Consider the following 16861-nt stretch of genomic DNA (forward strand, 5'->3'; position numbering starts at 1 on the left):
TGAAATTAAACATTTCATTTTGGTGTTACCCATACATTTTGTTAAAATTTTGCAGGCATTTTGACAAAAGCAAAAGAAAGGATTCATAAAACAGCTGGAAGGGGCAGGTGGTTCCTACCACCTTCATCATAAGTTTTAGCTGAGTGGGTGGGGCACTAAACTGAGATGTCGGAGACTCAGGTTTAACTCCCCCATGCACCTGATGTAGAAAAGGGATTTAAACTTGAGTTTCCCACATTACATGAGTGTGCCCTAGCCACTAGGCTATGGGATATTTTAGTATGGGCATTCCAAAACTCTCCCAATTTTTATAAAATAATTAGTCACTGGAAACTTGAGTCTCTAGGTGAGTGCTCGAAGCACCAGATTATATTCATCTTCACTCTCTTTTTCTTTATCCAGTGTCAATCATAGTGGCAATTCAAGTCCCTACAGAGAATCCTTCTCCACCGTATCTTTCTCTTTATATCCGTGTTCCTCCAACAGATCCACATCAGTGGTTACTACTTGATAATTTTATTTTAGTGTTTCTCTCACCAGCCATTTGTTTCCCCTTCTTAGGCTGGTTATCTTATTTAAAGGATATTTTTACAAAGATTTAATTCTTTACATTCTCTTGCTTTGACATCGTCTGTACTTCAGCGTTTGACTTCAAAAAAATCCTTCTCCACTCGGCTGCCAAGCTGAGTCCACCTACTCGGAGCAGCTCCATTTGCTGGCTACTTCTGCCCTTACTTGGAACATTAGGTTACACAGCCAAATGTGGAGGGCAATTACTGAAGAGGCTGTCAAACCTGCCAGAGTCTGGCGGAACTGAAATAGATGGGCAGCAGAGAAAGTAGGGTCAGCCGCTGGTGCTATGCCCCCATCTTCCCTGTTCATTACAGGTCCCTTTTTGTACCCCCCTTCCTGCAACTATGCTCACCATCAACAATTTCAGTGCCCTTGACACACTATAACCAGCCCCCACCTAGGGGAAGAGCAGTTTAAAAGGGTCCCCACTGGAACTCCAGAGCCAGGAGTCAGTAACCAAGGTATCTAGGGAGTACTACTATGTGGCACTTATACAGTATGTGCAGTTGTATTAAAAATACCAGTTTGCAGCAAGCCCATGGGAATTCTATGGCCTCTTCATGTAATGAATGAACTAGTTAAAGCTCTGTCCTCTGCACCAATGATCTGAGCAAGTTCTGCTTGACCTTAGCTGTATTCACACCCTCAGACTCACATTGAATCTAGCCAATAGTGCAATTTTGAACATTTGTCACTTGCAAATTTAAGAAAGGAGAAAACTAACTTTAGAAGTTTATCATAGCTTGTATTTTAATTGCTCAACAAAAACTCTTATGCACAATACTAACAAATAGCTCCATCCATAATTCTTGTGCTAATGCTTTCAGCATTCATGGTTTAAAAAACAATTATATTAGGAATACGAAAATTGTTTTGTAACCTGTTACAATGTCTGTTAATCAAAAGTAGAGAATACAAAATCAGTTAGATGGTTTTAATGTCAAACAAAACATCACCAATTTAAAATGTCTCATTTTTACATTATTTCTGTGTAAATATTGGTGACAGATTATGCATTTTCTTAGTGATATTTTTATATTTACACAAATAAATATTTAATCAGCATAACTGTATTTAGTGTTCTTAGCACTGATTAAATTAAATATGTTTTAGTTAGTTAATATGCATCAATATTCTTCCTTTCTACTCCTTCACACAGAACTATTCAATCTTGTAACGTGGCCTCTGTCCTTTGTAGAGACATAACATTCTATAGTGGCATATTCAATTTAGAGATTTCCACATTTACAAGCTCTCAGAATTTGCAACAACTTTTTTGCCTCCTGAATTTCTGTGGTGCTTGGCTGTGCCTTCATAAGTCTTCTGTGAGCTCTTCAAACTGGTACTTCTGAAGGGTGACCTACACATCTCCCTATGCCACTATTCTCTCTAGCCTTGTTCCTATCGACCCAGAACCAGCTATGCACTTAACCATGTGCTTTACTCTAACTATGTGAGTAGTCCCCTTAAAGTCAGTAAACCTATTTATTCTCAAAGTTAAAGGGATACTTTGCTGAACTGGAGCCATAACAAGGTTACTGCAGCAACCTCCTGCACACTCTGTGCTGAGACACCGTGGTTAGCACCTAGCTTTACATATTTTCTTCTGTACATTTGAGTTCAATCATCCATGCCCCAGGCTTAAAAATACCAGAATATCTTTATCCAAGCTACCTCCTGGTAGGCACAGATTCGTGTGGTTTTATCCAGTATCCAGATGCTGCAAAGAAAGAGAGATCATTTATTATTAGTTTCTGGCAGTTCCCACAACATGCTCAACTAACAATCATAGCAATATTTTAAAGAAAATGGACTACATTCGTCATCAGACACAAAACTCCTGACTTCAATGTTCAGTGTTGTTGCACTCGATTTCATCAGTGGTCTATTTGATCCCATGACTCAATAACAAGTTGTAGGAGAAAAGACCCTGATTATGGAGTCCAGCTCATGGAGTCTTTTCCTCTAACCAGGGCCCTGATCCAGCAAGGTACTTAATTACATGAGTAGCCCACTGATTTCAATAGGATTATTCAGGTACTTAATGTTAAGTACATAGACTTAAATGCCAGAGGAGACCATTATGATTATCTAGTCTAACTTTCTGCACATTGCAGGCCACAGAAACTCACCCACCCACTCCTGTAATAGACCCCTAACCTCTGAGTTACTAAAGTCCTCAAATAATGATTTAAAGACTTCAAGTTACAGAGAATCCACCATCTACACTAGTTCAAACCAACAAGTGACCTGTGCCCCATGCTGCAGAGGAAGGCAAAAAAACACAACCAAAAAACAGGTGTGACGGGTTGGGTCACAGAAACCCCCTTGTGAACTGCCACCTGATGGGCTCAGAAGTAGTCTCAGCATATTTTCCCTGGCAGCTTGGGAGTTCAGAACCCTGCCTTGTTGAGCCAGACACGCTAACCTGCTGCAAACACAGACACAGGTCTGAACCACGTCCCCCAAAAGCTGCAGGCTAACCTGAAAACAGCTTAAGAAGTGCTCCTGCCTCCAGCACCCAGATACCCAGTTCCCAATGGAGTCCAAACCCCAAATAAATCTGTTTTACTCTGTATAAATCTTATACAGGGTAAACTCATAAATTGTTCGCCCTCTATAACACTGATAGAGAGAGATGCAGAGCTGTTTGCTCCCCCAGGAATTAATTACTTGCTCTGAGATATTTGCTACTAGGTACATGCTTAAGTGCCTTGTTGAATTGGAACACCAACACTCTAAACTTGACTATGAAGAGGCCATTTACTGACACAAACCCCTTCTATGATACACATCTCATTACTAAATGTATTGTTCCCACAACTGTCAAACTGTACTTGAATATGGCATGATTTCTGCTTGTAAGTTTTCATAGTTGTTTCCCTTTTTTTATCAAGCCCCTCACTTCCTCCCCAGTTCTCTCCTCTGGATAAATTTAATGTATATTTCTAATTTTGAATCCAAATATGTTGTTTTGACTTTTCATATAAATCAGTCCCTAGATGAATTATATACTTGGCTGAACACCAAACCCCCATACTCTCTCCATGAATACTTGTGCTGCTTATCCCTTGCAGTCCAAGTAAGGTAAATTTTCCACCACCGAGACCTCATTATTCACCCCCAGGAGAACAGCCTATCACCTGATATTTTGAATTACATAATGAATTATACAAACTTCCTATAGGTCCCTACACACCCACTATCTATTTTCTCCAATCTTTACCATCCCTATGGGGGAGGGTCTCTCTTGCCCCCCCCCCCGATACAAATTCCATTTCACTGCATGTTCCCTTAATAACTTTAATTTACTTGGGGGGGGCAGTTACTGCTAATTGATTACCACAATTAAATTGAACTGCACAATCTTTTCTTTTCACCATAATCATAGCTAATGTTCAACTGTTCATTTAAATCCTTTCTAGTTAATCTTCAATTACATTTCTGGTATCTAAGTCCCTTGGCTCCACTTCTACTAGAGAAGGTCTTTCTTTTCTTTTCTCGCTCTCCTTTTCTTCAGCTTCACTCTCTGCCATTATTTTCTGACCAGCTCTTCAACAGTTACTACCACAGACTTTTCTTGCATGATAGAGCTTTGGATCTCTATCCCGAGTGTAGTTTTCCCTTCCCGAGAGGCTCTCGCTGTACAAATCCGATGTTAGAAGCTGAATGGAAATTCTCTGCTACAGAGAATCTCTACCCTTCTAATTGCTGCTTTAATTTTACTCAACGCTTTACTCTTTTTAAAAATTAGAGCAGAAGATCTAGGAGAAACTGAAGATTGTGGCCTTGGAGTATAGACTCTGGGTGATATCTAGCCTTTTTTCATAATCAAGACTTTTTTTGGTAAAGGTGAAAGCTCATAATGAAATCCCTGGGTCTGCTACCAGCCTAAGGCGGGGTACTCTATTTTAATCTCTGCCACTGACATGAAATTTAACAACTAATTCATAAAGGTTTGTAAAAAGATAATACAATTTCCTTCCTCATCTTTTTCAGACACTTTTTAAATTCTCAGGTTGCTTCTTCTCTCTTTTGGCTCCAGCAAATTTACACAAGGAAGAAGCAGCTTTCTCTCTTCTCTGATATTTCTCCCAATGCAGCATCCAGCCTACAAATTCTATACTTACTTCCTCTTTGATTGCAGAAATCTTGGAGAATAAATCAGCTTTGAATTCAGACCGTAAATCTCTGATATCTGCTTTAGTAGTCAAATGACTTTAGCCTTGTATCCTTGTAGCCTGTTATGGGAGCCATGCCTTCTGGTGCCCTGCTTTTGGGGTGTTACAGTGAGGTTAGGGTACGGATGGAGACAGATTATTCAATAGAATAATCCCCTCAGAGCTCAGACAACCATCTTGCTTGGGCCCCCATAGTTTGGTCCTCTGTTCTAAATTTTAAGGGTGAAGGAGTAAGTTAATGTATGTTTCTCTGTGTTGTAATGAGCTAGGTTACAGAATGCAATGTTTTCAGGGAGAGATGACATAACTTAAGTACAAATAAACCTTTATTTCAACAATAAACTTTATTATGAAACAGGTTGGCTGCCAAAAATATAATATACACATCAACTTTTCCAAAGGTTCTTGTAGTGAATTTCATATATATTTTCCAGAAGCAGTGAGTGACCTTGGCAGGAGGTACTGGGTGGCTGAGGGCACAGTCAGCAATTGAGTTTATAGTCCCAAAAAAACATTAAAAAGCAATAGGTGGAACAATCTGCCTTCCTCCACAAGTCTGTCTCACGTTGCATTTAGTTAGCCATATAATCACCCATTTATTTCTCACTAGCCTATGTGAAAGTAGAATGAATTATATTGAAATTATAATTCATTAAAGAAATGCTGCTTGAAAGATTTGTTGAAATATAGTTGTCAGGAAGAGAAACATTAAGGAGTGTGAGACAATGGGTCCTCAAACTAATTAACTTAGAGCTCCTACTGAGCTAGGAGATTGGTAAACGTTAGTATGCAAATAAGATATGTATGTATATTTGTCAGTTTCTGCTTCCTTTTGTCTCCTATGTTGGATTGGCTTTGGCTTGTCTGTATAAATGTGTTGGCTTGAGCTTTTCGCAGGAGGCTCACACATATCTGGGTGCACTGGCAAAGCGCTTTGCTAATAAACAGAGTGGTCTGACAAATTCAGTGAATCTTGAATCTTTGACAATTTGGAGGTTCCACCGAGATGGCAACCATCTTCACTGGGGCCGTGTGACTCCTGACCATTCTTAGGATGGCCGTGGCAAGCCGGCACCGGGGCATTTGGCCCGAGCGGTCCTCCGCCAGAACGGAAGGGTGCATGACCACAGTGAAGTTTATGCCATCGAACCTGTTGGTTCCAACTCTGTTCTGGTAGGGATCCTGGGATCTGACATCAGGAAACTGGTCAGGTAATTATTTCTGTGTTTTGTCCGGACTGAGGACTGTCTTGTCTCTGTATCTATCCGTCCTCCCTGTGGTGTGTTGAGTCTGGGTGCCGTCTCCGTTCGGGGATCGGCTGACCAAAGGGTTCCTGTCCCCACGGTCTGAGTGAGTGAAATCTGCACAATCACAGCCGCACCACGCCTTGGGTAAAACCCTTGGTGTGAAAGAAAGGGCGATTGAGGCAGTAGCTTGTGGGCTCCTTTTGTGTGTTGCACCGGGCATCGCTCTGACGAACCCGACTTTTCTTCTTGTGTGATTGGTGTGTAAAGTCCTCCTGTATGGGTAACCAGACGTCTAAGTCGGGACAGTTCCCTAAAGGAACACCGGCTCATTTTATGTATTTTAGGTTGGCCGAGTTTGTCTTTTAAGACGTCTACTAGGTCTTTGTCCCAACTGAATTTGTCACCTATTAATACTTTTTCTGCCTGTCTTTGTTTTCCTTGTACTACATCTCCTTAAATCTGTATATTCTCTCTAATTCCACACACAGATCCTCCTTGCTTTTGTGCTTGTTGTTGATTATTCTGGGAGTGTGAACCTGGGCGGGCAGTCTGCACACCTTCCCTCAAGAGCTGGATCATCCATTCCAGTGACTGAATTGAAAATAATGAAGTTGGTAGTTATAGCACTCCATCACACAAGCTGGGAATGCAAACTGTTTTGAGAAAGATAACAATACCAATATATTTTTGAATACCAAGCTTTAGTGTAAGCATAGTCTGGTCCCTAGAGTGCAATGGTAAGGTCAGCCCGCTTCTTATGGGCTCATGCTCAGGACTTGTCCCTAGCAAGATCAAGGAGTGATAGGGGAAGCTACTAATGTGGCAAGAAGAGGTTTGGGGGCATGCTATGATCAGAGCAAATTTAGTAATTATTTAAAATGTAGGCAGTTGAATTGTTACAGGCAGCCATTTCTCCAGGAAATATCACCTTGCTCCAGAGGAAAAAAGGAATTATTCCAAAGAGTTAGTGATAATCCTCACACAAATGCTACAGCATTATTTTCCCATATGGTTACCCCACAGCTGCTCCCTGGATTGGAGGGACTTTATTAGCCACTGTAGGGTCCCGAGGGATAAGCTCATTGCCATATAATTTAATAGAAAGTTTTTCTATAGTTTTTCCCCATTTAGAGAATAAGGAGAGCACCAGATGTGACAGATGCTATTCATGATGCTAACTGCACTTCTGGAAGGCGCTCAGACTCCCTGTTGATAGGAGTAGTCTAAGAATCTGAATAAAACAGAATTGTCGAGAAAGACTGGCGTATAGGCATTTATCTGATATTGCTGTTTAAGACTGTGCTGCAGTCTAGGGGAAAATAAACAGAATGTTATGCTAGGCCGCTTAAGTACACGCTTAAGTGTGGTTGTTGCACCTCAATAGATTTCCAAAATTGTGTTTACAATTGTCTAAAATTATCTGTCTTGCAATTGCTCAGGTGTTGCTGTTTGAAATGCCAGCACGATGCTGCTCTTCATGCCTGCAAACCAAAGATGTGATTGTGTCTGCATGCTTCAGAGGAACCAAATACCAACAGATACAAGCTGATGAAATTGCTTTGGTCATAGTGACAATGGTTTATTTTCTAGGATTAAAATTACATTTTGTTTTTTGCTAACTCTTTTACATTGCAGACAGTGAGTACATTTTTAAATCCATCCTCCTCCCCTACACTGTCTGCCATTTTGGATCAGTCCTGACTGGTAATGGCAGTCCATGATTCAAATAGGGGTGGCTGGGGTAGGATGGATTGGAACAGGACAATTACTGTAGAGTTCTTATTTGTGCAGAGGTTGTGAGAGCAGCGAGGAATGGCAGAGGGCAACACTGAGTGCTGCAGTGTTGCCAGTCCTAAGTATTCCAAAACTATGAGTCAGATCTCCTCAAAGGGTGAGACTGGCTTAAAAGTCATGAGATTTTTTTAATGACAAATTATGTGTTCTTTTTCTGTGCATTCTCATTTCTGAGTCAGGAAACTACTATTTTTGGCAGAAAATGCCAATTTGTTGAGACAAACATTTTGCAGGATTGTGCCAGTTTCAATGAAACTTACTGCTTTGATATATGCCATCATGTGTCAGCAATGCCCCTCTGCCATGTACATTGGCCAAACCAGACAGTCTCTACGCAAAAGAATAAATGGACACAAATCTGACATCAGGAATCATAACATTCAGAAACTGGTAGGAGAACACTTCAACCCCTCTGGCCACTCAGTAAAAGACTTAAGGGTGGCAATTTTGCAACAGAAAAGCTTCAAAAACAGACTCCAATGAGAAACTGCTGAGCTTGAATTAATATGCAGACTAGATACCATTAACTTGGGTTTGAATTGAGACTGGGAGTGGCTGGGTCATTACACATATTGAATCTATTTCCCCATGTTAAGTATCCTCACACCTTCTGGTCAACTGTCTAAACGGGTCATCTTGATTATCACTACAAAAGTTTTTTTCTCTTGTTGATAATAGCTCATCTGAATTAATTAGCCTCTTACAGTTTGTATGGCAACTTCCACCTTCTCTGTATGTATCTATCTATCTATCTTCTTACTATATGTTCCATTCTCTGCATCCGATGAAGTGGGCGATAGCCCACGAAAGCTTATGCTCTAATAAATTTGTTAGTCTCTAAGGTGCCACAAGTACTCCTGTTCTTTTTGCGGATACAGACTAACACGGCTGCTACTCTGAAACCTACTTTTTTAATGAAAGCTGAGATTCTCCTATAATGACCTGACTCCAACGGTTGGACTTTAAGAATAACACTGAATATTGTGAGACTCATGATAAAATTGCAAGAGTTGACAACACTGGTACTGACAGAGTAGGAAAAGAAGTGGACACTTGTGAACCTACACCCATCCTTTTACAAACGCTAATGCCTGTGAGGTCCCAGAAATCACTTCCCTATGATTTAGAGGCTGCATAAAAGTGTCCAATGAATAATTTTACCATACAAAGCTACTGACCTAGTGTAGAGGTTCCTTCACAATCTGATTTGTCTTCCTCCTCGACAGCTAATATTTCTGCTACTAGTCCACAGCCACCTCTGCTTCCTGGCCTCTCTTCCCCAAAGAGGACCTGCAAGACTAGCAGGTTTGGATCCCTGATCCCCTGGCTGTTTGCAGCCTCCACTCCTCCCAGGGGATCTAGCCACCAGCATCTTGTTGGTTGATTGTTCAACAGCAACTGTTGGCCAACTCCTTGTAGTGTTTCATGTAACCCTAGACTTTTCATTATTACATTTTGTTTTCTTCAAAAGGACTTTTAAACTTTTAATTTTCTGCCAACACAGATTTCCAATCTGGATAGTGCAGAGCTTAGCAAGTTGCTTGGAGACATGTGACAGGACGTGCTCACCTCTCATGAGCACCTTCCATCAGCTCTAGGCCTTGTCAGGTGAGTCTTCAGTGGCTCAGCCCTCCGGCCAAATCACAAACAGTCCACTGCATGAAGGAACTCCTTCTGGAGTAACAAAGTTACAACCAATGGTTAGACCTCTTCAGGAGCTTCAGCCCTGTCCCTGGGCCTGTTTAAACTCCCAGCCCCTTTCTTGGGCTTTTAATGCAGAGTCTTATCCCTTCCTTGGGGCTTAGGCCACTTCATCACTGGCCACTGAGGGGACCTGGGCCCACCCACTACGCCAGGTCCCAACCCAGGGATCCTACAGACAGCAGCCATGTACTGCTTCCTCCAATAGTTGCTGCTGCTATTCCCTGGGCCACTTTCCACTTACCCTCTTTCGCTTCACTCTTAACTCAGGGCTGAAGTTCTCAACTCTTCTCCTTACTCACCAAATGCCAATGCCACCAGAACCCATCTGCTGGTTCTCCCTTGAGCTCCAGCAAGGAGCATCCGTCTTTACTCCTCTGGTGCCAGCCAGGAACTGACCTGCTCAGGCCCTGCAGCAACTTTTAACTGAGCCTGCTGAACTCAGATTGGCTGCTTCCCTGCAGGCTTTCTAGGCAGGCCTGGAGGACCCACCTTCTCTGCTTCTTTTCTGGGGCAGGGTGTGGTAGGACCATGAGGCCTCCAGCAGGGAGCCTCAACGCACCCAGTATACCCCATCACAAGACCTAAATATGATGATATACCCTAGGGTTACCACCTCTGAAATGGAAAAAAACCCTGGCACCCGCCTCAACTCCCCAAGGCAAGCCCACAGCAACCTCAACCACCAACCATAAGGCAACTCAGCAACCCCTCGTCCCTTGAACAGCCACTTATAGTATCTAGAGAGATAACACATATAGATAAGATCAAGGAGACGTGCAATGTTATCACTCTCACGTGACTCAAATCCTCTCTCACACATGACCACAATGTGCTTGCATGTTTTCAGGCAGACAGCTGCTGTATTTTCAACAGTTTTTGATCTGTTATTGTTTATACTACGGAAGTGGGAACACTGCAACATCTTGAGCTGGACACAGAAACTTTTAACATTAGATATCCCAGTGTATTGTCATAATAATGAAAATCTTTAAACCTATGTAAAAAAAAACCTGGCAGATTAAATTATCTTTCTGGCAACTGGCAAATCCATAAATAACAGCCAGGCTGGTCAAATACTGGCCATTTGGTAAGGCTATATACCCAAGTGTTTCTTCTGCAGTCACTCCGCTCTGCCTGAATCTCCAGCTCACTCCATATCAGAATCCAAACATCAGCCTCTGCCCATCTGGCACTATGCTCATAAGATGCTTTTCATGCCTGAGATGTTGATAATAAAGTTATCCAGAAGTTGCCACGGGTATATCACCAGAAATTCTCTATTCTGAAAATGAAAACTTAGCTCCCTCATGTTTTCAGTGATATTTGTACTGAAAAAGAAGCTTTTGGGCAAGTTGACCCTTGTGTAGTGGAGAGTAGAAATCGGACCAGACAGACTACCTCAGCAATCACTAGTTGTGACATTATTGACAAGAACTGTGACCAATATAGATCATTGTTGCAACCAAGGTCCTATAGTTGCACCAAATCTTGTACAAAGGAGGTCCAGTAAGGTGTCTATAGAAAGGTTGAAATTTGCTGGTTATGATTATGCTGTCTGTATGTGTGTATCATTTTTGTAGTTGAAGTTATGAATATTGGCTATCTACTTGTATCTCAATGTGTCTGATTCCAAGTAGCATTAGTGAAGCATTTGGTCAGCTTCTTGAGAAAGGAATTTGCAGCTTAAGTGCCCAATCAAAAAACACTTAACTGACAATGGACCTTGGGAGACTCCAATTCACATGAAAAGTCTTCCTGGGAACGTTCAAGGTAGCATGTGAGCAATGGTTGCTCTCCATGTAAAGAACTGAGTCATGCATAAACATGTGACTTGCCCATGTGACTCCAAACTCCATCTTGCTGCTGTGATTTTCCACAGTAAGAACAAAGGGGTGTCCTTCCACATGGCAGAGGACATAAAAGGTCCTGGAAACCCCTCCAGTTTGTCTTCAATCCTGCTTCTTACCTCTGGAAGAACTTTGCTACACTGAAACTCTGAACAAAGGACTGAATGAACCATCCAAGCTGTGGATGTACTCCAGAGACTTGATTTTGATTTGAATCTGCAGTTTATTCCATCACTGCTACAAGCCTGAATGCATCTCTGCATCTGGCTGGAACCTTGTTGGCAGGAGAAATACATACTTTTCTGCTGCATGTGTTGTGTTCTACACTGTTCACCAGTCTCACATCTGGGGATGATGGTAACAAGGGGGCAGCATATGCACAGTTAGGTAATAGTAATGTCTCTCTCATTGTTCTGATTTCATTAGTGTATTTGGGAGGCTTTGTGGGGATTCCAGGATTTGTGGGGAAATTGTTACCACTGACCTAACTAAAACAGCAACCTTGCAGCTACACCAACTAAAAGTAATCGCCCCAGAAAACTATAACGTCTATAACAGAGAGCCAGTTGAGTCAAGTTGCTGAATTGCTAAACTGGGAGCCTGAACTGTCCTCAGGTAGAGGAACTAGAGGTTACTGTCCTATACAGAGGGTCCAATTGTCATTCAAGTGACAGAAGTTGCTCATGGCCAGTACAAGGGGTTTGGGGGCATGGAAAAATAATGGAATTGGTTATTTCCTACATTTGGCAAAACAACTGATTCTACTGCTTGGGACAGACCTACACTGCAAATCTGCCTTGGGATCCCGGATATTTGCAGACTCTGCAGCCATAGAAGGATCAGAGAGCTGTTATACCATCATAAAGACCCCCAGCAGGAGAAACTGCATAAGGCCAGTTAGCCTTGGCTGGAGGTGAAGTAATTGTCAGTCTTCCAAAAGTTTCTGTAACCGTGAATTTACAGAAAGCAGAGTTTCTCCATGTGGGTCTGGAGACACTCACTAGCAATGTCCAAATGATCTCCTCTTCTTTCCATACAGAATGTAAGAGGCAGGGCTCAGCACTGATGTTCATGTACTGCAAAAATGCAGCACAACAAGTACAGTAGCCATTACTCCACTAAATAGCCTATTTGATGACCATAAGAGGCGAGAAATTGGTCTGCTTCTAGGGTTAGACAAGGAGCAACCCTAGCTATCTCATTATGCAGTTGAGACCTACCTCATATGAAAAACATGCCCCCCCCCCCAGTGGCTTTCAATGTAAAATGCAATGCATTGTCAATTTTAAAAGTTCTGAATTAACCAAATACACACTAATGTGTTTGAAACACATAAATACTATCCCTATACAAAAATCTTATAAACTTTCTGCCTTTTTACTTTGAAATCTTCACTACAGTCTGAAAGAGAAAGAAATGCAGGAATCTTTAAACCAACACATAGTATGTTTGCACATATTGTACTTTACCCTGATTTAAGAAAAATTGCTTGAAGTTGATCCAACAACATATGAATAATACTTACACTGAGAATTGCCAGGAGGTCTGGTATTACTAACACTACTCTCAAAGGAAGAGTGGAAATTGTGTATAGTTTCTTGTAAAATCTGCCTCTCTCGTCCCTGTAAAAGAAACAGACAAACAAAAAAGGCATTCTTAAATTTCTCATTCGATAATACATTTATAAAGGTTAAACATAAATATGAAAATTTGTGTCTATCCTGGAAAGCAATTATCATATGAATTGAACATAATAAAACTTATACTCTGCAAACACAAAGCAATATATATTTAATTGTTTTTATTTTATTTTCTTAATTTTGGAAATTATACAATTCAGATTTACTTGGATTGAAAACAAAAAAAAGAAATTCTGTTTCCTTACTTTGCCTTCACAGAGCTGTACTGTAGACATTGTGTGCCCAGCCTCATGGCCATGGAACCTATTGGGAATAGCTGGTAGATAGAGGTGCAAACATGTTCTTCTAGCCCTATAGTCCATGGACGCTGCAAGCTGGAGATTCCCAGGGTTGTGTCTGGGACCAGAGATATTGGCTAGTGCCATTCGGTTGCAAGTAGCTGGCAGCAGCTTACATGCCAGAGGCTGTGAGTGAACAGCCCAGGAGTGGGGGTTCTCACAGCAGAGCAGGGCAAGGCTGGCTCCCAGAGTCAAGGATTGGAGTGACCTAGCAGATCACCAGTCTGGATAACACCACAGGGAACGTCACAGTGGCGCAGTGAGCAGGGTGTATGTGCAGCTTGTTACTCCACGTGAAGTTCACACTTTAAACACTGATATTTGTGATTTTAAGTGAGTCTTAAGTGCAGTGGCTAAGAACAGTCAGGGGGAGGTCACAGTTTTGTTATTTTCTATTTGCTTATTTCAGGAAAGGGAAGTAGGAACAGAAAAGCAGGAAAATGAGTGAAAGCAATGAAGCGATTGGGAAGTTGGAGCTTTTTAGGCTGCAGATTGCAGAAAAGGAGAGGGAGCACCAGAGATTATTGCAAATGAAAGAACTGGAGATAAAGCAAAAAGAGAGAGAGAGAAGAAAAAGAAAAAGAAGCAGCCAGGGAGGCAGCCAGAGAGGAGGCTGCACACAGAAGGGCCATGGAAGAAAAAGAGAGAGGGAAAGAGAGCGAAAACACCAACTGGACCTTCTAGAGAAGCAGAACCAGAACCCCCCGACCCCAAACTGGTGGGAAGGGAGGATCCCTGGGAAGAGAGAAGGGGGTTGGGAGCCTAAACATTCTCTTACGCAAAAACATTCCTCTACCGGTAACTCTCATTCCAAATCTCTTGTAAAAGCATAAGAGCCCAAAAGGTGCTATCAGTGTAATTCCACTGATCACCTGAGGAATAAATGCCCTGGGCTAGGAGGAAGCAGGCAACCAATAGCTCATGTTAGTTCTGCTGTCCTCAACACAGAAACCCCCCAAGCAATTGAACCCTACCATATTGGTTCTGTGAGGTTAGCTTCTGCAGAACCAGATATGGGGCATGTTAAGGCTGTCAAAATTAATGGCAGGGAGTACTTGGGGCAGAGGGATACAGGGGCCCAGATCTCTCTGGTTAAGCAGAGTGTGGTCCCAAAGGCCAATATGCTACCTGGCCAAATGGCAGAGATTGTGGGGGTGGGTGAAAGCAGATTCCTCATGCCACTAGCTAAAATCCATATGTTCTGGGAAGATTTGGGAAGTGTTTTGACTGTGGGGATAATGGAATGCCTCCTAGTCGACCTGCTCCTTAGTAATAATTTTTTCCGTGTAGCTCAGGTTAAAGTATTTGCCTGCAGCAAGAAGGAGTGTTATGCTTGGACCCTGAAGGAAAGGGTAAGGTCTCAGGAACTGATGAGAGAATGGGAAAGAGTCTCCTTGATTCTTCTGCAGCTGGGGGAAGCCACATGCTCCCAGGTGGGAGGGTGGTTGAGATCAACTCCTGCACTGCAGCTGGAGGCAACACCACATCAGGAAGGGATGGGGGTGTAATGCCTGCCAGGGAAAGAACTATCCAAGTTGTTAGCTGCTAGCAGGTCGCAGCTGAACCAGAGGCAAAACTGGCTCTAGGGAGCACAGAGCAATGTGTCCCAGAGCAGGGGCAGGGGATCCCAGAAACCACTAAGGTGGGTGAGGATTCCTGTGACCCTGTAACACAGGGAAGCAGTGTGCTTCCAAGTATGGGAGGGGCTGAGACTTGCTCCTTTCCAGCAGAAGACAACATGCCCTCAAGTGCAGGGGCAGGAGAGGTGTTGTCAGTGATTAAGGAGGGGGAGGGAGGCAAAGCCAAGAGGGACGAAAGGATATGATAAAAGAGAAGAGACATTTGCCATGGGCTCTCTCTCTCCTCCACTTATATCTACAGACACCACACCAAGCGACTGAAGTGCTGATCAAAGGAGAGAGCTTGGCTGAAGAGCAACCAGCCAGCCTGTGGTGAGAAGCATCTACGTTTATAAGGGCACTGAAAGTGTTAAGATCAGCTTAGAATATGTTTTGCTTTTATTTCATTTGACCAAATCTGACTTATTATGCTTTGACTTATAATCACTTAAAATTTATCTTTGTAGTGAATAAATCTGTTTCTTAATTCTACCTGAAGCAGTGTGTTTGGTTTGAAGTGTGTCAGAGACTCTCCTTGGGATAACAAGCCGGGTACATATCAATTTCTTTGTTAAATTGACGAACCCATATAAGCTTGTAGCGTCCAGCGGGCATAACTGGACACTGTAAGACAGAGGTTCCTAGCTAGGGTTGTGTCTGGGACCAGCGTTATTGGCTAGTGTTATTTGGTTGCACAATCCAAGGAGCAGCTTACATGCCAGAGGCTGTGCGTGAACAGCCCAGGAGTGGAGGTTCTCACAGCAGAGCAGGGTAAGGCTGGCTCCCAGAGTCAAGGATTGGAGTGACCTAGCAGGTTTCTGGTCTGGATAACACAGGGGGAACGTCACAAGTGCACAACAACAAATTTTATGTTCATGAAAAATCTACACACTAGGCTACATATTTTGCAGTACAGTCTACTGGCACCTTAAGTATTTACATAAGGATAGTGTAGCAGGGAAGTTACCCCACTTGGGTAAAGAAAAGCTAGGCTGATGGGGGAAGCAGCCACAGCTGGGGCCATGCCCCAATCAGGCCACACCTGGCCCTGTTATAAGGGCTCAGGGAAGAGCTGGGTCCCTCTCTCTCTAGCAGTGGAGAGAGAAGGACTGGCTGTCTGGGAGCTCAGGGTACCGGAGGTAGAGCAGTGCTGGGGAAAGGCAAGAGGAGTTGGGGAGCTCAGGCCTGGCAAATCCCCAGGCTGAGGCCTTTCTAAAGGACAAAGCAGGTACTGGGGTTACAGAGGTGCAGCCCGGGGTTGGAAAGAGGCAGCTGGTCCAACCCACCTTGCCAATGATGAGTGGCCATTACACTGCAGTCTGCCCCAGTGAACGGGGGCTAGATGACGACTGGCAGTAGCCTCTGAGGTGAGCTGGGTTTAGATGACTGGGGGTTCCCCTGGAAACCCAGAATAAGGGGGTACTGCTGGGGGCAAAATCCCAAGGTAAAGGGGCACCGGGGTCCAGAAGGGACACAGGGGCCTGTGGCAGGTGAGACACCGGCTATCAGGAGGTGCTCTGGAGTTGAGCAATTCCCAAGATGACCAGCAGGAGGCATCGTGCTGGTGAGTCTCAACCTCGTTACAGATAGATACAGCTTGAGAGCACTCCTGAAACGGAACCACAAATAGTGCTTTCGCAATGTGGGTTGATGTGATCAAAAGTCTAAGGGCATGGCTACACTGGAAACTTCAAAGCGCTGTCGCGGGAGTGCTCCCGTGGCAGTGCTTTGAAGCGCGAGTGTGGTCGCGCACAAGCGCGGGGAGAAAGGTCTCCCAGCGCTCCTGGTAATCCACTTCCATGAGGGAATTAGCTCCGAGCGCTGGGAATGTGGCTGCCAGTGCTCGGAGCCTGTTTACACTCCCGCTTTAAAGCCCTCTGACTTGCTGTGCTCAGGGGGGTGATTTTTCACCCCCCTG

General features: G+C 43.3%; 1 protein-coding gene across 7 annotated transcripts in view; it reads right to left on the minus strand.

The window, feature by feature from the left end:
- Positions 1 to 1316: 1316 nt before the first annotated feature.
- Positions 1317 to 16861, minus strand: part of ANKS6 (ankyrin repeat and sterile alpha motif domain containing 6) — a 78516-nt gene continuing 62971 nt past the window's right edge. For 2 of the 7 annotated variants that reach the window (XM_073332462.1, XM_073332461.1), the window contains 2 exons: positions 12872 to 12968; positions 1317 to 2293 (listed from right to left, as the gene is read on the minus strand). In XM_073332462.1, coding sequence (XP_073188563.1) covers positions 2244 to 2293; positions 12872 to 12968 — 147 coding nt within the window. In that variant the 3' untranslated portion in view covers positions 1317 to 2243. Of the gene's footprint in view, positions 2294 to 6259; positions 6593 to 8055; positions 8126 to 9364; positions 9470 to 12871; positions 12969 to 16861 lie in introns of those variants that run through there. The other 5 variants (XR_012157400.1, XR_012157397.1, XR_012157398.1 and 2 more) reach the window with 5 other exon arrangements.

This window comes from Lepidochelys kempii, chromosome 2 (assembly GCF_965140285.1).
Source record: "Lepidochelys kempii isolate rLepKem1 chromosome 2, rLepKem1.hap1, whole genome shotgun sequence".
NCBI classification, from domain to species: domain Eukaryota; kingdom Metazoa; phylum Chordata; order Testudines; family Cheloniidae; genus Lepidochelys; species Lepidochelys kempii.